Genomic DNA, 23,217 nt, shown 5'->3' on the forward strand with positions numbered 1-23,217 from the left:
ACTGAATAGATCTTGAACATCTACTCTGACTCTGAGAAGAAAAGAAAACAAAACTAATTTTTAAGCTTGGCTAATTAAGCCTTGGACAGTTTTAGCAGTGAACTCCCACCTATCAAAATTTCTTTGTAGTCAGAATGATATCTTAATCCATGGCGGTGGTTTCACAGAACACTGTGAAAAATGTCCACAAGACAGGCCACCAGACAGCAGCACACTGAGCAGTTGCATGCCTAACTAGCTCTCATTTGCCAATATAGTCTGTGGCTGTGAAAGGAGACCCCTGCATTAATAATACCTACCTAGCCAAGCACACTCTGCTGAGTAGTTGACTTGGTGGCAGAATTTTTACTCCAAAAACTTTGTTCCATGGACCAGTCCTGTAGTTAAACAAAGGGAAAGGACCAGGGTAAGTGTGGGTAAGAACTTTAGATCAAGAGTGTGGTCAAGATGCAGGTAGTGTCAAATGAAGCCTCTAAATTGAAAGATTTTGGTAAAGGAGCTAATCAGTATAGAGTATAACAGAGAAATATATAGTGAGTGTCAGAAAGTAAGGAAGTGGGAGAAGTTTGAAGGCTTACAATGGAAACTTACTGGAACTAAGAGGGAAGTGACCTGCTGTATGTTTTTTAAATTTTTCTTTGTGTCCCCTAATAACTTCTGAATATGTTGGCTAATTTCAACCATGTTTGACAAATCTGTGGGAGTCTCTGAGAGAAATAAGTTACTGCCCATTGGTTTAACTAGACAGCTGGGGATAAGGGGGAAGGCACTCTAAATTGCCCAACAGGAGGAAGCTTTAATATGACATCACATTATTAGGGCATCCATGTGAGAGGGAGGCATTGTTACAGGCATTGGAAAAATTTTCAAATAATTACTGAACCGTTTCATATGCCAGTGGCATAGCACATACAGGAGTCCATCAGTTCCTGGTATAGATGTACCAAGAGTCTGTCAGCAGTTTGTCTCCCATCAGGGACAAACGTTATTAGTTGTGAGGGAGGTTAAGCTACCAGTACTTCTCCTTCTGATAATTCTGCAACATTTAACTACTGTATGGAAAGAAAAAAAAAAAAAAAAAAAAAAAAAAAAAAAAAAAAAAAAAAATTCAGAGTCCCAAACAAATAAAATTTATTTTGCTACCAAATAAATCCAGTATTATCTGTATGATGGAAAGGTGAGAAGGTTCAAAGATAAGTATGTCACCAAAAGCATGAGCTTACTATTTAAGACAGTAAAAACTAAAATACTAATAAATCCATTCACTTTTATAGAAGGGACATGGGCTGCTGGCTGGGCTATAGTCGGATGGCCTGATAACTATAACTCAAAATTTATGCCAATAATTTGTAAATGTCACATGTATTATGGACTGTCATTGGCCCAATAATCACTTAGATCAGAGTTGGGCAGTTGTGACTAAAAGAAGAAAAGTAATGTTATTTTAATCTCTTTTAAGGTACTAGTGTACAAATAAACTGAAGGGGCTTAACTTTTTAACTGGTGATATTTATCATCATAGGAATGTCATTTATGCTGGGTTTTCTTGTAGATAAGATTAAGAGCTCAGATAAAGGCCAATATTTTTGAAAATTAATCAAGAAGTGAGAAACAATCTTTTTGGACCTGAAGGAGATTTTTATCTGGTTTCAGATTGATTAGCAGTAAGAGTTTTTTGTTACTATTTTGTAGGGTGCTTAAATTTAAAAGCAGTTTTGAAGCTTTTTTTAGGTTGCCTTCGTTGGCTTAATGTAAATAAGTGTTGTTCCACAGAGAGGTATCATTTTACATCAAAAGCCTGATAAAACCCAGTAAATAACCTTTCCTCAACATATAAACACTAAACAATTGGGTTGTTTACTGCTAAATATTTACTTCGAAGCCTTAGAAGTGTTTAAAAACTGGTTTTTCTAGTTTCTGTTGCAGCAGATGCCCTCATAGGATCTGTTTTCAATCCTCGTTTTCCTTTGCACACACCTTGTTTAAGCAGGAAGAGCTTAATTTAAACCGTAATCTTTTATCAGAATAAACACTGGTGCTCCTCTCCCCCCTGAATCTGACAGGTCAAGGAAGCAGGTGGTGTACTGCACTCCCAGCAGCCTGTTGCTTTAGAGCTGACTGATGCCAAGTAAATGTACTGTTTCACCAGCTCATCTCTGCAGGCTAACACTGCATAAGTTTACCACCGTTGCACCAGTTTACGTTATCTTTGCTCAAGAACAAACCATGTAGTTCCAGCACGGAGGGGTTTTAGCATCTTTTGACCACACTGTGAATTTATACTAATGGCCGGAGACAGGAAGATCTGGAATTCAAAAAAGGACTCAGTCCTTTGCTTGAAAGAATTTGTTTAGTGGTACTTTCCATTACAGAGAATTTAACTTTAGTGAAGTTGTCATCAGTTGACAGTTCATCTCTTTTATATCTGGAACACAATGTGCCTTACCTCTCCCAGGCAAATCTCAGCCTTACTGTTTTAATGACAAGTTCCTGAGATAGGATCTAGCGGCTGCCTTTATAGCTGAAGCATAAATTACCTATGGTTAAATATTTGATCATTTAAGGTACAGGTGAGTATGGGGGAAGTAGTGTAAGAAGGTATACTGATAATATACTGACTGAGTTCAACTGCATCTAAAAAGAACCAGTTAAACTCGGAAAGTATTCAGATTTTTATCACCATCACTTGAATTCCAGCAGTTCATTGCTTGAGTCAAATTTCATTGATTTTTAATTATTATTCTTCAATTAATTAGTTTAAACTAGAAATTAGTAAATACTAACCTCTCCTTGAATGCTGTGTTTTCCTTTTTATAACTGTGGATTGGGTGGGGAAGGGGAGAAGGAAATGTCTTATGTAATTTTAAGTTATTTCTTTTTAAACGTTAGCCACAGTCATATCTTCTGTATTCAGCACAACCACAGGAATGGGGCAACAGATTAGGAGAAAAATTAAATGCATAAGAACAAGTTTATCCTAAGTAACAATTATTAATACAAATTTTTTTCATTGAAAAAGTGTGTCTCCAGAATGTTGTTGAAAATCCTACTAAAGGAACCAGTTCTTAAATGTAGTGTTTAGTGTGTTGAGATGCTGTGCACAGATGATATGTAAAGCAGCACAAGTAAAGAATTGTAAAATAATTACCATATCTTTACCTTTCTCCTTGGTTTCTAGAAATTAAGATAGTGAGGTGACTTTGCCAGTGGGTGTGGTTCTGGCCTTCATTTGTGTCTGCTGACATCTGGCACATTCAGATACTTGCCCTCACATTTCAAGTGTGGTAGAACCTATTTATCTTTTTAACAGAATTTGAACCCTCTGAACTCGGTAGAGTGATGAAGGAGTTGTGGGGCTTTTTAGTAAGTTCCTGAAAATAGGTTGTGCAGCTTTCAAAGTGCATAGGATAAAGTTTACACCTCTGTCAAAAAGTCACTTCTGAATCCACAAAGAAGACTCAGAAGAGTAGTAGCATTTCCTTAAAACATAAAGGTCTTTTTACATCCTGATTATTTTTTAATTATTACTTAGTTAGATGTAATTTGACCTGGAAATTTGCATTTCATATACAAGATCCATGTATTTTCCTTCCTGAAGTAAAAACTCTTGAGCAGAATATACAGTCTCTGGGTCTAAATTTATAAACTGCTCCTGTGAGCAAACATTTTCCTTCTTGCAAAGCATCTTTCTGTGGTCAATGAGGATGCACACCAGCACAGAGATCAGCCTGAACTTGTGATGCACGGGCTAAAGCCCTGTGTTTCTAGCACAGAAAAAAAAGCCATGGTATGATTTAAGTCTATGATGATGGATCTTCTAGCAAAAATATTTCTCAAATTGTTAGGAAAAAAAATATACATTAATAAAGTGAGCACTGTAACACTTTTCTCAGTCTTTTCAAGTGGGATTACCCACTTCAGCTCAGGCCTTCTAAGCACAATATTAGTAACCTGTGGTACTAGAGGACTGTGAACTTTGAGTTCTCAGTCTTCAGTTAGTGTTGGCAAATAGGAAAAATAATATTTTTCCCCAAAAGCTGAGATAGTGGGGAGCTGCTGTTGGTAGGAGCAGCAGCAGGGGCACAGCGCAGGCAGCTGATGCAGGAGGAGCAGTTCTCACGCACTCCCTGTCTCTCTCACACAGATGTCATCAGCTGGTGGTAGGAGTAGCAGCAGCGGGATCACAGGGGTGTATCTCACATGATTCACTGGGGTCCTAAGTTTATAAAAATAGTAAAAAGAACAGACACAATTTCCAATAAGAAGTAATCTCTAGGGTGTAATGCCCTGAAAGGCAAGCCTTCCTTTCTTTTGGAATTTTCCACTTCTCCTCATCATGACTTCTTTGCATTGCAGACACCAAGCAGTTGTGAGCATTCTCATGGCAAAGCAAGTCTGTGGTTTGCCATGTGCACAGGCTCATTGTTAGAGACTCACTGTGCTTTCATTTTCTTTGTTTTTCATTGCCCGACACGGAAAATAGAAACTACCCTTCAGTGAATGTGTTTCCTGTCTTATTTCTTTAGTTCTTGCCTTGGTCTTGCCAATATTGATTTCCATTTAAAAAGCAAATCTTACCTGATATTCACACACATATACACACACACACACACCCCCCCCCCAATACTTTAGTGCTTTAGGAAAGTTCTAGTATCCCTAGACAGTTAAGTCTTCTACCTGTAAAACCTGTCACTAGCAACATTATTTTATCATTTTAACCAGTATGTCTCAAGTGTAGTTGAAAAGAGCACAGCTAGGGTTGTATTGGTGGCTCAGACTTCATATTCACTTAGGCAGAAGTGAAGATCAGCATCAGTTGCAGTACTGCATCGATCTCCAGCTTGAGATAGCACTCAAAGTCCTCTTCTGTATTTTACCATTTGTGCATCACCATCAAAAGCAAAATTTTTCAAATTCTCATTTAGACACTTGTTCTGCAAATACGTATGCATTTGTTTTGCACTAACTTGAAAAAGGTTACTGAAGAAAGCTGGGTTAATCACATATTTGTGTTGGGTCTATGCTCAGGGTTTTCAGAATAAAATAAAGATATAAAAGCTTTATTTTAAGAGTTATAGCCCAGATGGCATCCAATGTTCACATATAGTATTAGTAATCTGTTCTAACAGTTGTTTTACATCCTTGGTACCAGTGGGATTAAAAAGTACAGTAAAAGCATCTTTGTCATTAAATGACAAAAAGGTATGAACTAATAGTTGTATAGTACACAACCATTAAATTAGAAAGTGGAAAATTTTGTGCTGCAGATGACAGCATTTACTGTTTTCTTTCAGCAGCTTAAATACTTGTTTTCATTATTCTTCATTTCATTATACTTGTTTTTGTTATTCTTCAGTTTGTTTTCAGCAATTAAATCTTTTGATGTTATCAACCATTACTGATAATTCAGTGACAGAAGATACTGATTTGTATGACAGTGAATTTCAGTCTCGTTTTGTACTGATCTATAATAGAGACTGTTAGTGGTATAAAACATATTGACGTAAATTTGGCCAAGTATGATGCAGCTGGTTGATGTGCTACTATCACTCTTGGCCTCTACTGCTCATTGTAGCTTGACATGTCCATTTTCCTTATAGCTTAAGAGCAAAACTTTACCACTTGTCAAAGTGCTCTGAAGTATATTATTGAAATTATTTAAAGTTCAATTTATTGTTTCATTGAGGACAAGACCAGGGTGCATAAATTTTGAAAGAATTCCCTTGCTGGATTAGTTTGCCGAAAAAAAAATAGGAATTCTGAGGATTCCCAGCAGTTCTTACTCATTGTACTTTCTGCTCATAAGGTCTTACTTTGTGATCACAAACCAAGCAGATTCCATTTTAAAGCTTGTAATGATATGGACTCATTTCTTTAGCAGATCTTGAGATCTGATTAGGTGATCAGAAACAATCTGGTTAGTGCAATGTAAGAATCAGCTGCAACATGATAACTGGCTGTGTGTACTCTTACAGTCTACTTTAGTACAAATAATACTGCTTCACTTAAACCACATTCCTCTTTCAGGTACCCTTCAGCATTGTTAAATGGTTTGCAAACAGCAAGAGAGAGAGTTATGAGTGTGCATGTAGTTATTAGTCTCAGCTGGCAAAACGATAACTTACATCTGGACGCAATAACTTCCTGAAACTCAGTAGCCTGATTCCATACTGAAAATATTTTTATTTTAAAGACAGAGGAGAAAGGTCTTCCTTAAGTATGAAGTGTCAGTCAGAAGAGAATGGGCCTTTCATTTTCTAGATGACTGCTCAGATTATCTTGTGTTGTTGGCATTTGTCTGGATGTCAGTGGTTATCTTCAATTGTCTGTATTGGGTGAATTTCAAGTACTGAGTGTCATGTTGGGTCAGTGCCCTGGTGGCCAGCTTGATGCCTTTCCAGGAATCACTAGATACAGAAGAAGTTCTTCCCGGAGGGCTCTGGACTACCCTGCCTAGTACCTTTGGTCTGCATCATCATCTCTATGTCCTCTTTTGCTTTTGCACTGTAGAAAAAAAACAGACAGTGAAGGTACACCTCATATCTTCAAGTCAGCTTAACAGAACCCTACTGCTCCTTGTCTGTGGTTACAGGGAACCCTGTCACAGAACCTAGTTTCACATAGTCAAATCAGTCAATAGACTTCAACTCATTGCATAATAATACAGAAAATCTAAATCCTTGACCAGGTTCTAGCTATATTCTCCAAATGGTATATTGTGTGTGTCTCTAATGGAAGAAGTTTTGTAGCTCCATGTTGCTAGCAAAGGTTTTTTGGGTTTGTTATGTGGACCTGAAGGAGGAAAAAGCTCTGATCCATCCGTACAATGTTTCATGTTGTCTGCTACTACTTGTAATTTTTTTAAATGGGACATTGATGGTGTATATGCATACCTCTAAGTCTTTTAGGGATCTTTCAAGATGTAAGACATTATTGTTAGTAATAATGAGCCAACCCTTTCCGTTGCATTTCAGACAAACAATTCACAGCTCTTCAGGGAGCTAGGACTACAACAAATTTGAGCCACATTTTTGTTCTTTCTGTTCTGGCCTATTTTAGATGCTATTCCATTCCTGGTATAACTTATACTGTAAGGAAAACTGTACTGTAAGGGTACAGCAGCTGCCACAGAGTACAGTATTGATGGTCACACTGTTATGAATCCTTCTTGGTCTTGACAGACTGCTTTGGTACAGATTGTGGAAAAGGCACTCCCCACTGAGAAGCTTTGTACTGTTTACACAATACTTAAAATTATAGTTTTCTCCATATTGGATTCAAGGCTTTTACAGTTTGCTACGCTCCGTCACAGCAGGATGTTAAATTCGCCATTCAAGTTTATTTTGGCCATGAGTTCTAATTGTCTCGTTGAGTTTCTCATTTTGCATTTTCTGGATGTTGTCATACCATTCCAGTATTACTTCTGGAGACATCCATGCTGGAGTGAAATAATTTGACTTTCAGACTACAGTCAGAGGAGATTTTAGAGTGTTTAAAATAAAAGCCTGGGCTCAATAAACTTTGTTCTGTCAAATACTATAATTTAAATGAACTCTTAAGTGCTGTAACATTTCCTGGTTGATCAAGCTGTGGAAGATCAGTGGATCACCATACACATCCTTTTATACTCCCAGTTCATGTTTTGCATTCCACTAACAGAATTCTTTCTGGGGAACTGCTAATGCTTGAGAAGTGCTATGGAGAACAGCCATTTATTTTGTCTTTCTGTTTTCATTTTGAATGTATCTATCCTAAAAACTTGAGATGCTGTATTTGTTAAAATAGACCACTTCTTTCACGTTATTGAATAAATCTAGATACAGAATCCTTTGATGAATTCTGCTGAGAAGTAGAGGACCATCATTGTCAGTGACAATGTTTATCAGTTGCCTTGATGTTCGCATGATTATATGTGATGGTAAAATTCCTTGTATTTCCTGATTTGTGAGGCCTACCTTTTTGTGTGTGTGTGTGTGTTAACAGCTTGCACAAGTGGACTCCAGAGCTGTACATCTTGGTGCCGTCTTTGTTCGTGGCCTTACAACTTTGCTTATGGCCAATAGTGCCTGTGGCTTTCCATTCAGAATGGATGATTTGATGCCTTGGGAAGTGTTTGATGGAAAACTTTTTCAAGAAAAATACCAGCAGTCGCACCGAGGTTGCTCTTTGGAAGAGCTTTTGGAAAGCAATGTAAGTAATCACATCCTCTTAGACAGTTCTGTATTCTTTGAAAAATGTACCTGTCGATGTTTGTTTGTTGTTTTAATATTCATATTTATACTGATCCCCTTCCTTTGTATTTTTCCTCTCTTCCTTATTCCCTTTTCATCCTCTGCCAAAAAAACCCTAAGAAGGTAGAAATACTGAGACTATGAAGGAAGCTTTAATTTTGCCTTTATTTTTGTTTCCATTACTCAGAAGATAATATAAGGAAGTGTCAAGACAGTTGTCAGTTTCAAAAAATGAAAAAGCCTGTAATGGTTTTCTAGTGGTAAGTTATTAATGAGATCTTTCTCCTGCAGGATTTTAGGCAACATGTTAAGAATGTCTGTAAATAAGAATACTCGGTATAATTTTTAAAGTGTTTCAGAGTAATATTTTTAAAAGGTATTAAGGAACCTAAAGTTTGAGTTGAAGTTTTGGTGAGTTCAAAGAGGAACTAGAAATCGGAGGGGGGTATATATCTAGGTATTCTTTTAGAACTCACCAGGTACCTTCTCAGTCCCGCTTTTCAGAAGCTGGGGGGTTTGTACAATTTGAATGCTATGTTACCAGAAAACCATTATGACTTAAACTATGTCTGCCCAGGCAAGGCAGTCTTGCTGGATATGGGCCATATCTGATGCATTAGGGTGGCATCATGTCTAGGCTCAGAGGTAGTGTATTAATGCACTAGTGAAGCCCAGGACCAGACCTGGCTGGCTTGTGCCTCACCAGCACAGAATATGTAAAGAGATGCTTAGGCAGATCTGTGCTCATCTGTGTAAAGACCTTTGATTAATGTGTCTCTTTTCAATGTGGAACTGAAAATCCTGTACCATTTAATTACTTCTGAAAATTTTACGTTTGAGATGTTTTTACCTGCTGTTACATAGATCACTTGAGGTAGAAATAAATAAGTGATTACGGAGAAAAGTGGTTTTGGTTTTAAATGATTTTGATCTCATGCATTCAATACCAATTGTTGTATAGTTAGTTTTCTAATTTTGTGTCCAATTACATACCATCCTGATCTGGAGTGATGAGTGGAACGTGTGTGGGTAGGTGGAATGTATGTGCTTTCAGTGTGGAGGAGGAGGATAATCCTTTCCATACGGAATCAATCATATGATTAGGACTATAGCCTCTATCCAAATCCTGTGTTTCCCTTTAATTGGTCCATTGATTTCAGTAGATTTTGAATTGGGCCAGTGGTTCATCCAGTTTTTCATGTAGGACTTTTGCAGAACAACAGAGGGTCTAAAGAATAAATGGAAAAATGTAAAACTATGCAGATCTATGTGAAATTGATACTTTTTTTTCCATTTGGGTAGTATTCAGGTCAGTGAATAACTTCTACAATATGTTTCTAAATCTGTACAAAATGTATAGCTAACATTTGAAAATCTTGATATCATCAGGTTAAAGTTATATTTTAACCTGTCTTAGAAGGAAGATGAAAGAAGATGCTTAAATCCCTAGAACAGAGTTGGAAATTTGCTTGAGCAACTAAAATATCTAGGTTAGGGGTTTTTAAAGCCTGATACTGTAGTTTAAACAAACCCCAGATAAACTGTTCTGTTGTGGGGAAAAATAGTCTATCCCTGTGAATTTTTAGAGTAGTTTAAATATCTTTTTCTTTTTTAGGTACACATTTATGGTACATATATGGCAGAGATAGCTCCCAGACTAATAAAATACATTCCAGCTTATCAGTTTGAGGCAAGAGTCTATTTTGGGGAGAATTGCCAAGAGATGCCAGTTTAGCTGGGGATACTGACAAGGCAGCAAGCATATGCGATTGTTTTTTCCTATTATTCTAAGTTCAACTTTAATAAATAAAACTGTACTAGTTCCTGGTAGAGTTTAAAGTACTGCTGGAAGACAAAGTCTTTCAGCACTTGTTTGTTAACAATCAACCCTTGAGCACCATAAATCTAATCTGGTGATAGCAACAGCATTGTATTCAGAAAAAAAGTTATTCTACATGGGATGTTTTGTCATAGAAAAGATAAGTAATAGGAAAAAGTTACACCTTTTGGTGTTTGGTACTTGTCTCCTAACTCCTAAGGTCCCTTCTCTATGATCTGGACAGTTATATTACTCCAGGAAGTTCAGGAGATCTCAGAATCAGTGTTGTTTTGATTATGATGGGCTTAAATACAGTTAATAGCTTTGTGAAAATTACAGTAGAAATGCAATCTTGGTTAAATATTTACATGTATACCAGAGATTTTGAACATTTTAGGGTTTGCTTCCCACAGATTCTTGTACCAAAAAGAAAAAACTGTATAAATTAAATGCAGTTGATATATTTGTGGGCAAGTTTTTGTGTAGCTCAGCTCTTTGTAGCCTAGCAGCTGTTAAAGATAAAGAATAGAAAGCTTCTGATAAGAATCAAAAGTAGATCCATCTTGCTTTTTTAAAAAATATGCTCAGCTCATATTATGCTAGTTCTCTGTTTTTCGTAACAGTAATCATACTGATTTGTTTATCCATATAGAAAAATGGACATAATAGTCTCATAAAGCAGTGAGACAATGATATTATCACTTTATTAGCCTTTTTATTGTTCTTCTCACTAATGAGTAAGTTCATGATCAATTTTTTAAAATTAAACCAGAAGTACCTAATGGGATCAGCATAGGTGATATGTTTTGTCCTTTTCTGATCATGCCTTTCATCCAAACTTCATAAACACATTCTGAATTTATTGTCCCAATAATATAATGGAAGGTTTTTCCCATTAGTGAGTGTTCTTCACAGACTGTACTCTGTTTGGGGGGGGGGGAGGAAATCTGTGGGTTTTGCTTAAGGCTCTATAAAGAGGTTGTTAACTCAATAAATGTGCTAGGGAAGTTTTCAGGAAGGTTCAGGGATTCAGACTCTACCTCTAATTTAGGAAACCTCTCTAGTTGCTGCAGTCTTGCCACCTGTTGAATTTTTACCTTATCCTGTAATATTCTCCCCTCCGCCTTGGATAATTGTCATCCTATAAAACTCAGTTCAGTTTTAGGAAAATCAGAAATTACACTATTGCTCTAAAATCTGTCTTTTCATAATTCTTTTCAATGTGTACTACCTACATGCCCAGTACAAATCAATAAAAAAGACACTTCTTCAAAGCTCACTGAAATCAGTGAAAGTTAAGTATACATCACATCTCTTAGTATTGTGTCTTTAAATAGCTTCAGCTTGTCCTTTTGACAGTAGAACTTTTGATCACACCACAAGGTAAACATTTTTATTTAACTCCCCCATTTCAGTTTAGACTTGGTTATATTTTATCAGTCAGGATTTGGGGGTGATGTATTACTACTGTGTTAAGTTTTATTTCTAATTTATGCGATTAAGATACTTTGAGTTTCACTGGTGTGTTTTCCGTGAGTTCATCAATCTTATCTGGAGGCTTTAACCATGTCTGCCTGAGGTATTGCTGATAGAAATCTAGTTAAGTATATCTACAGGTGCAAGGTAATAGAATAGGAAAGCAAGTGATTTACAGATGTGAGCAGAGAATAAAAAACAACTTCACTGAGAAAGGGGAAAACATTCCTTCTGCACCCCTACTCATCCCTCCAAGGATCCACTTTGAATATGAAATGTTTGAACTTTGTTTCCTGAAAAAAATGCAAATAAGATCTACCATTTTCACATATGCATGAGAAAATTGTTTTAGTTGCTGTATATGTGGTTGATTTGCACTACACCTGAAGAAGGAAAAACAGAACAGTCATTGGTTTTTAACCCTATTGCCTGCAGGAATCTTTGTATACACCCTTCCAGAATCTGAAGTCTTTAATTTGCAAGGTTTGTATGGCGAAGAGAAGAACAATACAGAGCAGACCAAGAGGGAACGGATTTATCACAGGTTGGTATTGTGTTAATCTTCTCAATAAAGTCAATGTACTGATGAGCTGAAGTATCCTTCAACAGCAGCAACTTTTACATAGGCAGCCCATTAACCTAAGTAAATTGTAAGGTCTTTCTCTAAGAAACCAAATGAGATATCTAAGAAATATTTTAGAAATTCATGTGAATTTGATTACTCAAGTTTTGGTAAAATAGTATTTCCCTCTGGCTACATATTTAATGAGATATATGCAGTAAATAAAGTATCATTCACTGACAGAAACATCACTGCTATTTGCTCAGTGGCTGAAGTTATTTTTATAGGAGGAATTAGATTTTCGTCCTTTCCCTCAGGGGAGCTGTTTTAATGTTGCTACTTGAAAATCTTGAGTGAGGCACTGAAGAGAGAATACTCCTTATTGGACTGACTGATATAGTTCAAAATACAAAAAAGATTTTGGGCAACCTGGAGAATGGGTGTGTTTTTGCTTAAGTCCTTGCACTTTTTTTCCCCAACTTTATGGCTTGGTTTACTAAAGACTTTTTTTTCCCCACCTGATCTGCCTGACTTTTAGGGAGAGGAACATCTAACAGGTTTTTAGCATCATTCACAGATCAGCCTGAATGTTGGGACTTTTGAGACTTCTAAATAATTCACATTGAATGTCAGTGTTTATGCTGGTATTATGTTTATTACTTGCTTAAGACCTGATCAGTTAGAATGTCTGTGAGGATAAAAATTACGCCTTCAGAATTCCTTGAGCAAAATTGACAGAATGATTTTCTGCTAGTTCAATATTTTGCATTATGTGACAGCAATACTTCTGATGTGGCACTACACCATACTGGTGGTGGACATTCAAAACTAAGGGTATCTGTTGGTGATTTATGATACCAAACCTTGTTAGCAGCTGCTATTGCTTGAGAGCTGTACTTAACCATTTTAATTATGATTTGTGATTCCAATTTGGACAGAGATTTCTGGTTTCTTTTAATGACTGCAGTCTCCAAATCTGTGTCATAAAATTTTGATCTGGTTTCTAAATACACTTGTTAACAGCTTGTAATCATGATGTGCATAGATGGAAATAAGGACAAGAACCATGCTTATTAGGCTGACTTTAGTTTGGAAAAATTGTAATTATGCATAAGTATTTTGGCATAAAACTAAGAAGTGTTGTTTCCTGAAAAAGGATATAATGTCTCTCTTTTTCTTCATTTAATCTTATATACAGTCAGAGTTGCTTAGTAAATACTATTTTTCAGGAACACAACAAAGAGAATTTAATCCCAGGTTTCAGCAAACACACAGAAGTTCTTTTGTTCCTCCATATCATAACCAGATGAGGGGCTTCCTATGGAGAAATCCTCAACCACAAGGTAAAAAATGCATGCACGTGTGTGTGTTTGAAATTGTCTCTATCAACAGTGTAACAGCTCTGTGTCTATATGCAGTTACCCTGGGGCCACAGCAGTCAGTAACAAAACTTGCATCAGTTACAGTTGTGTACTACCATTTGCAAAAACTAACTCTGCAAGGTGAAATAGAGTGTAGCATTATAATCTGGAGTTGTCTTGTACTCACAGTGTTCTGAGAAAAAAGTTTTCATGTGGTATTTAAGCTTTCCGTGCTTGGTCTCAGATGAACGGTGTTTAAAATTGTGATAGTTCTAAAACAAATTGGCACAGCTGCACAGAAATGTCTGTCAGTGGTCCTTAGCTGCAGATCTTAGTTCATACTTTAACAAAACACTGAAGCATGTGAATAAAGTTAAACACATTCTTAAGTGGTTTTCTAGATCAGGGTCTAAGCTTCCAGACCATTAGCTAAGTAATACAAATGCAAGTTCTATCTTGTCTTGGCATTAATCTTAAATCATTCACCACTCTTGCTTCTTGAACAGAACAGGCATTTCAGTGAAGCATCATTGTGAATAAAATTGTTGAGATTACATAATTTAGTTTTACTTCCTCGTTATTATGAGTTAAAGCATATACACGTAGAATAAAGAAAATAAGCAAAAGGAAGAGAAGTGTCTAAGAAAGAAAATTTTATTAAGTCTGCAGAGACAACATTTCTTGTATTTTTCCAGGTGAGGTTTTCAAAGAAGACTGATGATGTGATTAGGGAGAATAAATAATAAATAAATAAAGTCTTTAATGTGTTTCAGCTACCACTGTTGTATGCTTGAGAGTGAGACACTATCATTTGATTCACAGATAATATTGTCTGATCAAGTACGTAAAATGTAAAGCTAAATTACAGAGTGTGTATGCTGACTGTGAGCAGAACGAAAACTGGTCACCGTTACTATGACCATCTCAAGACGACTGCTATTCAGGGGACAGGTCATCTCTGGCCAGCACCAGAACACTTACAACTAGATATATTCCACAAAGTATGTTTTTGCAGTAATTGTGCTGAACTGTATGATAAATATGTTTCAGTAACATGATTAAGACATCTTGGTCTTCTACAGTAGCCCTATTTACTACCCTCAGGATGCTCTTAAAATCCATAAATGCAGTAAAGTTGCCTCTGTTAGAATAAAATAGATTTATTGGAAAAATATATCTGTCCTTATGAAAGAGCCTTGTAATGTTTTAGAGGTCCTTTTAAACTGATCTGATAAGATGAGTCATTTTGACAAAGTTTCTTCTACCTAAGTTTGCTAATACTAAGACAGGTATTTGGGTTGCTTCATTACGTAGCTGTTGTCTCTGCTACATGTGTGTATTTTACCAAAGAGAGGGGAAAAAAAGTAGTGACTTTGTGTTCCATGATAGTTTACGTGATAATACTTCATAGTAACATTATTGATATTTCTCTATCCCATTCTTTATATACATTCCCATGGTATACTGTTATGGTTCTTGCTGTTGCATGTTATATATAAATAATTGGATTAAATGCATTAAAAAGTAATGGAACAGTAACCACAGGACCCATATCTTCTGTGTCAGGAGTGTACCTAATGATTAGGCAGCTTTTGCTCTCTCTTATCAGTTAATGTTTAAGAATTCCATGACAATGTCTCAACTTCAACAGTGGAGGAAAGCATGCCTCCACCCAGAAAGCACAAACCTAAGAAGCACTGGTATTTCTCTGAGATGATGATTTGAATGCCCTTAGGCAGACCAAGAATTGAGTTTAGGCATCCCTCATTTTATGATGAATACTAACCACTGATCTGTTGTAATTAACATCTCATCCTCTGTCTGTATTTCGAGAGAAGGGAATTCAGCTGTGGGTTTTCTGGAGTTACGAGGTTTTTTGTTTTGGTTTGATTCTATTTATTTATTTAAAGTTCTTTTCATAAATCTCTTGGCTATATCACAGATGGAGAGTGCATCCATGTAACTCAGAGCAGGATGTCTAAGCCTCACGGGGAGGTAGATTTTCCCTTAGTGTTTCTTGTTTGTTAATTTAGAAGACTTCCTATTTAGCACTCTGATGCTGGTTTGACAGATTGTAGGTGTCTAATTTAAAACTAAGGTTAGGCTTCTGTTACTGAGTTGTAAAACTTTGCATTGCAGCACTTCATAATCTGTGTACTTTGAGTTTATAAGTCTTGCCTGATGCAGCGTATATGTCTGTAGTAAAGCATGACTATACGGAATCTAGGTTCATGGCGGAAACACCACAGCACATGCCTGTTGGTAGACAAAACTTCATTAATTAGCAGTTAAGACTACTAATATATTGTTTTGAATCACATTTTTACCTGGTTCTACAAATAGCTAAAAATAACTGAGCACTAAGAACTGTGGAAATCACTATTGAGTATCATGTGTCTTTGTCACTTTCTTCAGCAGTCCAACTGATAAACACTGAGATTGTTTGTCATAGCAAATAAACTACCACCTAGATCTAAATCAACACACAAAAGATAGGAAAAAAAAAAGTCTAACCTTATCTGTGTGTTGTCTTATATACTTTTATAGCTATATTTAAAAATTTCAGTGATTTGCAGAGTGGTTCTCATACTAATATTTGAAAACCTTTCTGAAAAGTGAGCTGAAGGTAAGGGAAGGAGATAGGGGAGTATCTGTGGGACTGATTGTAACAGCTACATGAATGGTTGAAATCAAGGATACACTAATACATTTGAAATAGTGAAAGATGTTGGTAAGGATATAGAATTTGTGCCAGTGATAAGATGAACATCAGAACTCTCTGTATGATGGACACATGGAGGGGATGAGGATGTAATGAGTAATAGCTGTCAGAGAATAGAAGTAATAGATGGCAATTTCAGCTACCAGTCATCTACCATCAGAATCATAAACAGCAAGATAGGGAAACAGTGAAGCATTTTGACAATTTCACACGTGCATTTAGAAGTTGTTGGATTTGGGGGTCAACTTTATTCTGCCTAAGAAAATTAGTTCTCTTCAGAAAAATAGTTTTGCTTTCTTTGTTTCCATCCACCTTTGCCTTGTTTTTCTTCCACCTCTCTATTGGAAAATAAGAGAAAAAGGAAAATGGGCAGCTTTTGTTTTTTAAAGAATTCAATTTAGAAAATACCACTTTTTCAAAAGGAATTTATTTTTCTTTAAAAACAAGGTCTTGGAGAAAAGCTTTTATGGAAAATTGAAAGCAGTTTTTCAGGGGAAAAGAAAGACGAGCGTCAAGGAAAGATATGGAAAAAATAGAATTATTGGAGACACATCTCCAGAGAAACTCTTCTGTACAAGACAAAAGGGCATTATCCAGAGTCCCATTTCTTCATGGAATGTGTCATAATTGTATCAGAAGTCTACATGCAGTCTTAGCACATTGTAAATCATGTATCTAAACATAATACAACTATACTGAAGGATCTGAGTTTGTAACAAGTTTTCATTTGCTAGTTATTAATCAAGGCTTCCACACTTGTGTTGCATACTCTGTGTTCAAGCGCATTTCTGATTAACAGGATTTTGGTAGAACTGTAATGTAGGTGAGACTTGGTAGGACTTTGGTGCTGAAAAAAATTTCATTTACAGTTTGAGTACTACTTTGTTTATATGAATCTATAACTAAAGCAGTATTGTACACAGGCATACTTAAACCAGGATGAAAATGTTTGTTAATATAGCTTATGTCTGGTTATAAATAGTGTATTTTCCTTTCATGAATTCACAGTCTATTCTACTAACCACAGTATATGTATGACCTGTATAATTCACTATCATAACCCATTAATTGGACTCGACTTAAAAGTTACAGTGATCCAAGAGCTTTAAGAGCAATGCCACCGTGGACTTTATCCTCCAACATCTCAAAATACGAGCCATAATTATACACCAACTGGAGAGAGACAAGACATGTTTCTTTTTTGTATAAATGTAATTTTTCTTGCAGACTGCCTGAATAAGCTCTTGTTTTCCTGCTTTAATATTAATTAAAAATATTTAATTCCTTTTCCACTCCTTCCAGGTAGAGAATATGGATTGGAACATCCAAGTCGGAGGAGAAGATTTCACTTTCCTCCTCGGTAAAGAATACATGTGTACAGGTAGCAAACTGAGATGATGAGATAGTTACCATTGAGATAGTTTTTGTCTATGAGAGCCTCTTTTTATGAATGGCACAGAGTAACTGAACCATGTGACTGCAGAGGAAATCACTCACAGCTGAGGCTATTCAGCTTATTAATCATGTCGTGTTAGATCTAAGCTTGCTATGAGACCAGAATCACTAAAACTTAAGGTAAAGGTATTGGCTGAAGCACACTGACATCCCAGTATAGCTACATCGTTCTGTCCATTTGGCACTGGAAAGTCTGAAGTGTTTTTACAACATTGTTAGATATTCCTGACTATACATTTTAAGACTTAAACTGTAAGTTTTACATATTTTTGTTATAGCTGTGGATATTACAAGAGTTTGCTCCCTATGAATAATGTGGCATATCCATCCTGAATGGTGGTTTGTGTCTTTATTTTGGATTATATCGTTATCTTAAGGGTTATACCATTGTTACTGAAACCTCTTGAAAAGTTTGAAACATGTCATCATTGATGTAAACATCATCTATCAGTGGAACAAAATGACCTTCCTGTAAAATGCAGCACTTTTTTCACAAGAGCCAAAAATTGCTATTACTTCTGGCACTTCTAGTTGATCAGCTTCTTCTGTCTATCTCAGCTGACTCTGTGGAGTGAACCACATCACTGCTGAGGAGAAAAAGAATCTGTCATGCTTTACTTCTATTATAAATAATATTTATGAAAACTAAGTATTTTCTCCTGTCCCAAATTCTAATTTAAACACATCTTCAGAATTATTTTTTAAAATTGATGTATTTGTGATTCAATTTCAGTGATGTATGTATTTCTTTAATTATACTATTAATTCATTTTAAATCAAGTTAATATAACACTAAAGAAATGTAAAATAACAGACCACATGCAATTTTTAACAGCACCCACATGATCACATATTGGCAAACTGGTACCACAAAAGCCCCTCTTCAAGTCATTACCTGTATTTTTTTAAGAAACTGCTTTAGAGATTAAAACAAGTTTTTATATCTTCCATTTGCATACCCATTCAGTTGAAAATAAATAGAGATACTTTACTTAATTACTGTCTTCAGGGGAAAAAAAAAATAGGCAGTTATGTAGAAACCACATTTTAAATCATGAAGTGTAAAAATTATACCAGAGGAAAAAAGTGTCAGCAACACTTATGTCACACAGAAAGTGGGTGACACACTTAGAACTGTGTTTATCTCTACTGATCTGCATCTAAACCTAATTGAAAATCATCTCCATCCATGTAATCTTCAATAATTTCATGCTTTTCTTAGGTTTCTAGCAATCTTTGAAGGGAGTTAGCTCAAATGGGTGCTTATGGAACTGATTCATCTGTTTGTGCTCTGAAATCACAGTATCTTTAGTTTTGTACTTCAGCATTTTCAGTACGTGAAGTTATATAATAACCTCTCTCCTTCTCATATGGGAGATATATGATGAAGAAAAATGAAAGCCTCATGTCCTGTTCCTGCTGTTAAAAAAGTCTGAGCAGCAGAAAAAGAGGATGACCAAAGATAGAGGGAAAATATTAAGAGCAAGTTTTGACATTTCATAGAGTTTGCAGATTTTTGTAAGACCATGTTTAGTTATTGAGGATGATGACTATTCCAAACAGCAAAGTCCGTGGTGTTGCACATGGATAAAACTTTGTTTTTACACAGAGAGCTGTGGCCTTAATGTTTATCATGTTGGAAAATCCACTCTTTTGGATTATTTTTTTGTTTTATTTTGAATAATATTATTATCTTGTTAGTGTAGTTCTCATAATCATCATTTTAGATTTTACTGATACAGGAACTGTGTCTCAGTCTTAGGCTTCTTAATGTATTACTGCCAGGATAATTTGGTTTTATAAGCATTTGAAAATTAAATTTGCATCTGAAAACTATCTGATGACCCTTACTAACAGAGAGTAGCAGACACTGTAAAACTTAATGCTTGTAAGACTTGCAGAACTTAAAGTTCAAAACATAAGTGCTGATCTGACTAATTAATACATAGATCACTCACTAAATCCAGAACGCATCATTATGGCAACAGGCTGTAACTTCTAAAACTGTGGATGTTCATGTGTCTTATTTGGCTCCTCACAACTGTTTGTCTTTTAGATCACCCAGGTGACTCTACTTATTACTCCAAGTGGATGAAAATGGAAAAGAGAACAAGATACATTTTTATGAAAAGCTATATGCTGAAGATCATAAAAACATCAGTATTTCAGAAATAGTGGTAGGAAGGCTCTAGTCAGAGATTTATTATGCCTCATTTTCAGTACCATTTTATTTTGTATACATTTTTTCTAGCCTATAGCTTAAAAAAGTAAATTATGGAATGTTGTGAAATGATTATTATGTATTTTCGGTTCCAGATAGTATTGTTTGGAGCACTTACAAAAACCCTGTTGACACCATTATGAAAAATGACCATTCAAAAATTATGCCTAAAAAGTAGAGGCCAGTCCTAGGTGAAGAAGACTGCACCACATAAATTTAATTAATTCATCTGGTTCCATTGTGAAAACTATTACGTCTCTTCTGTAAAACCTTGATTCTGTATGAGGCTGAAAGTGCCCAGTCTTGGACAAGAAAAGAGTACTTCTAAAGTGTTTACAATCGTATCACAATTTTAAAATGTTACTTTTCTGTCATGCGGCTTACTTTCATAGTTCCTCAGTCTCAAAAAATGAGAAAAGGGTAGCTAAAACATTCCAGAACGTTACAGAATTAGTTTCTATATGCAAAACTGCTAAAGCTTTAATGTCCTATTATTTTGGGGTCTTTCAGAGCTGAATCAAATGCATAGTCCTCTTCTGGAATACATAAAATTCTCCTCTGTATGTAGTGAGTCATTTATGAAACATTTAAGGTTTATGCCACACCTTAACATCTGTCTTCTCCTCAAAGTCAAGGTGTCAGTGGGGGCCTCAGCCAACTATAATTTTGAAGGAAATTCTAAATCAAGGGGAAACTAACAGACATTTTGAATGCATTCTTTTATTGTTGTTGTTTGAAGCACACAGAGTAAAATTTTTTCCTTGTTGACATCATTAATGCATCTTTTGCAGATATTAGTGGCACCACGATTTTACTCCATACTGATAAGGTAGTCCCAAGAGATCTAATAAAATGGACAGAGTACAGGTAGGGCAATCAGGTATCTCCTGTGTTAATTTTCACTGGTCTGTTATTCATCACACAAATTTTATTACTATTTTGGAGATATGTGAATTTTTAGAAAAGTACATAAATACACTTGAAATTAAATGTTTTTAGAAGTGTTTAGCATGAGGAAAATGCATTATTTTTATATTCCAAAGAGAAAATTTAGCTCTAATTTTGAAATCTGTTTTTTCAGCAGTACTATAGCTATTGTACAGTGATTACTGATTTACACTCTGTTAGTTTTAGTCCATTATTGTTTAGTTAATACTGTTTCTTAGACCTTGTGCAGGTAACTCCTTTGAGTCAACTGTCAGTGGAATTTAGTTCCTATTTAGTATACATATTATGTCAAAATTAATAACATTGTCAGATATACATAACTCAATATTATAATTTCCTTGCATGTATTTTTCTGTTTGTAACCCAATAAATATATTAATTCATGCTCTGTATATAGCAATAATTCAGCTAAACAAATAAATTGGCAGCAATACAGGATTTCTAGTTCTTTTAGAAGTTTGAACAGACACAATTTTTACACAACACAGTGTGCAATTTTGCATTCCAGCTTTCTTTTTCTATTGATTTGTCACTGACTTTGATTGTATTACCACTTTTTTCTTACACACACACACACACACCCCAACCCTTTTGGAGTAATGTGGTTTAAGCTTTATGGAAAGTTCTCTAGTTTCAGGAATCTCATGCTGTATAATAGTGTATTTGAAAAGAATGTAACTGTGTGCCAGAATTTGTTGGTAATTCCCCCTTCAGGCTTAGATATGAGAAAAGATTTCTCTTGGCCTCAATAAACAAAGTTAAATACAGTTGGAGTGGTAGTCTTGCTGTGCTAGTTGTTGGTATGTTATGAATTGTTGGTAATAATTACCCTGACTACTGAAGAATTGTTAGCTTCTCTGTGAGGTTTTTTTTCCTCCTAATGTTAGACCATAAGCAGAAGCTGCTTATTACTGTTTCCAAGCAAAAAGATTTTTTTCCCACCAGGAATCATAGAGTGAAAGCAGAAGCATAAAGTCAAAACTTAGAGGTGAGGTGCTACTTTCTTGTCTCCCTGAACTTTAAATTGGTCAGAGTGCCATAAAGCTTATGGTCTGTAGAAGGAAATAGTATACAAGAACTTAAAGATTACTGTCTAATGGGGTTTCTTTAATATGTGGACTGTGGGGTTACTTTGTATGGGTACAGGACAGAAGAAAACCAGATGTGGAATTGAAGTGAAGGAACAGTCTTCTCTAGCCTGTGCACAGGGTAGCTGCCTTTCATCAGATGTTCACTGAAATTGTGTATTTATTTATTAGCTTTATTTCCCTTCTGGAAGGGGATTCAGAGAACATTCATTAACATCAATAACTTAATCGACTGTGACTCAGCAAAAATTGTGACATGGTCATTGTGAGAGAAAGAGTGACTGACAGGAAGACATTTGTCAACTTGCCTTTTTATCTGCTGTGTGTCCTTCATCTTACATTACTCTTCTCATTTGTGACACCATCAGACTGGGAATCTGAATCTGGACTGCAGAAAACACTGAAACACTGAGTTAATCTTATAATGCTGTGGCACTGTAAGCATCAAAACACATAGATTATAGCTGTTTTGTAAAGTGGAAAACTACAGTTTTAATTGCTTTGCTACCTTAGCAAGTGCTGCACTGAGGTGGAGTGGAACAGCAGTGCTAAAGCTCTACACATCTTCTTGTGCCGTGATGTCTGGGCAAAGTTACAAGGATAATCAAACGTGGTATTATTTTGCAAAGGTGGTCTTTAATTAAATGTCAGGGAAGAAGATCAAAAGTGTACATGTTTAGGTTTAAACATTGACTTCCTTCTTGTCGGCTAAGCTGGGGGGCAGGCTAGTATATACTCCTTCCCTAGGAAGGCTGATGGAAGATTCCTTTGTGATGCAGAGCCGCCTCCTTAGAGAGTGTCTTTTGGTGATACAGAAGCATGGTCAGTCCAGTAAATAAGCAGAAACCTTTGCTTGTTTATGCCACATAGGCATATCATGCTTGAGAGCATAGGGATTCCATGATGCTTTGTGAGTCTGGGGAGGCTGCCCTCCTAGATACATTTTGATGACCTGGTAATGTTGCTCCTGAATATAGGTCATTCAGACTTGCTGAAGTTGCTCAGGACAGTGCTCAGTGATGGTGAGCATACAAACTCCAGCGTTTTCTAATGTCCCAGTACAGAGATGTCCGCCAGCCACATGGCAGGCGGGGCCCTAGATGCTCTACCAGGCTGTCCTCCTGGCCCACAAGGGTTTAGCTGCTTGCAGCTGGTTGACCTCGGATCCAGTGGTTGTGTAAGACAGATATGTGTGAAAAGTCTCAACAGACACCTCTGTCCCTTGGCTCAAGAGTTGTATTTAAGCCCAGGTCCTTGCCCTTGATCCTTGCCTAACCTACTTTGCAGGCGTGCCTGTGTCTAGTCTGGCACCTTGCTGATTCCACCCTTGCCTT

The 23,217-nt window shown here is 36.2% G+C and overlaps 1 protein-coding gene across 3 annotated transcripts in view; it reads left to right on the plus strand.

The window, feature by feature from the left end:
- The window catches only part of FAM120B (family with sequence similarity 120B), a 61,041-nt gene that overhangs the window by 32,400 nt on the left and 5,424 nt on the right, over positions 1–23,217 (plus strand). Inside the window, exons 7-11 of one of the 3 annotated variants that reach the window (XR_003398086.1) lie at positions 7,984–8,190; positions 11,962–12,070; positions 13,318–13,431; positions 17,474–17,531; positions 19,683–20,949. Coding sequence is in view for 2 of the 3 variants with exons in the window: in XM_026845876.1 (XP_026701677.1) it covers positions 7,984–8,190; positions 11,962–12,070; positions 13,318–13,431; positions 17,474–17,531; positions 19,683–19,695 (501 nt within the window). In the remaining variant the exon portion in view is untranslated. Of the gene's footprint in view, positions 1–7,983; positions 8,191–11,961; positions 12,071–13,317; positions 13,432–17,473; positions 17,553–19,682; positions 21,557–23,217 lie in introns of those variants that run through there. The other 2 variants (XM_026845876.1, XM_026845877.1) reach the window with 2 other exon arrangements.

Source organism: Athene cunicularia (genome assembly GCF_003259725.1).
Source record: "Athene cunicularia isolate RWA chromosome 3 unlocalized genomic scaffold, athCun1 chr3_part1, whole genome shotgun sequence".
In the NCBI taxonomy this organism is placed as follows: Eukaryota; Metazoa; Chordata; class Aves; order Strigiformes; family Strigidae; genus Athene; species Athene cunicularia.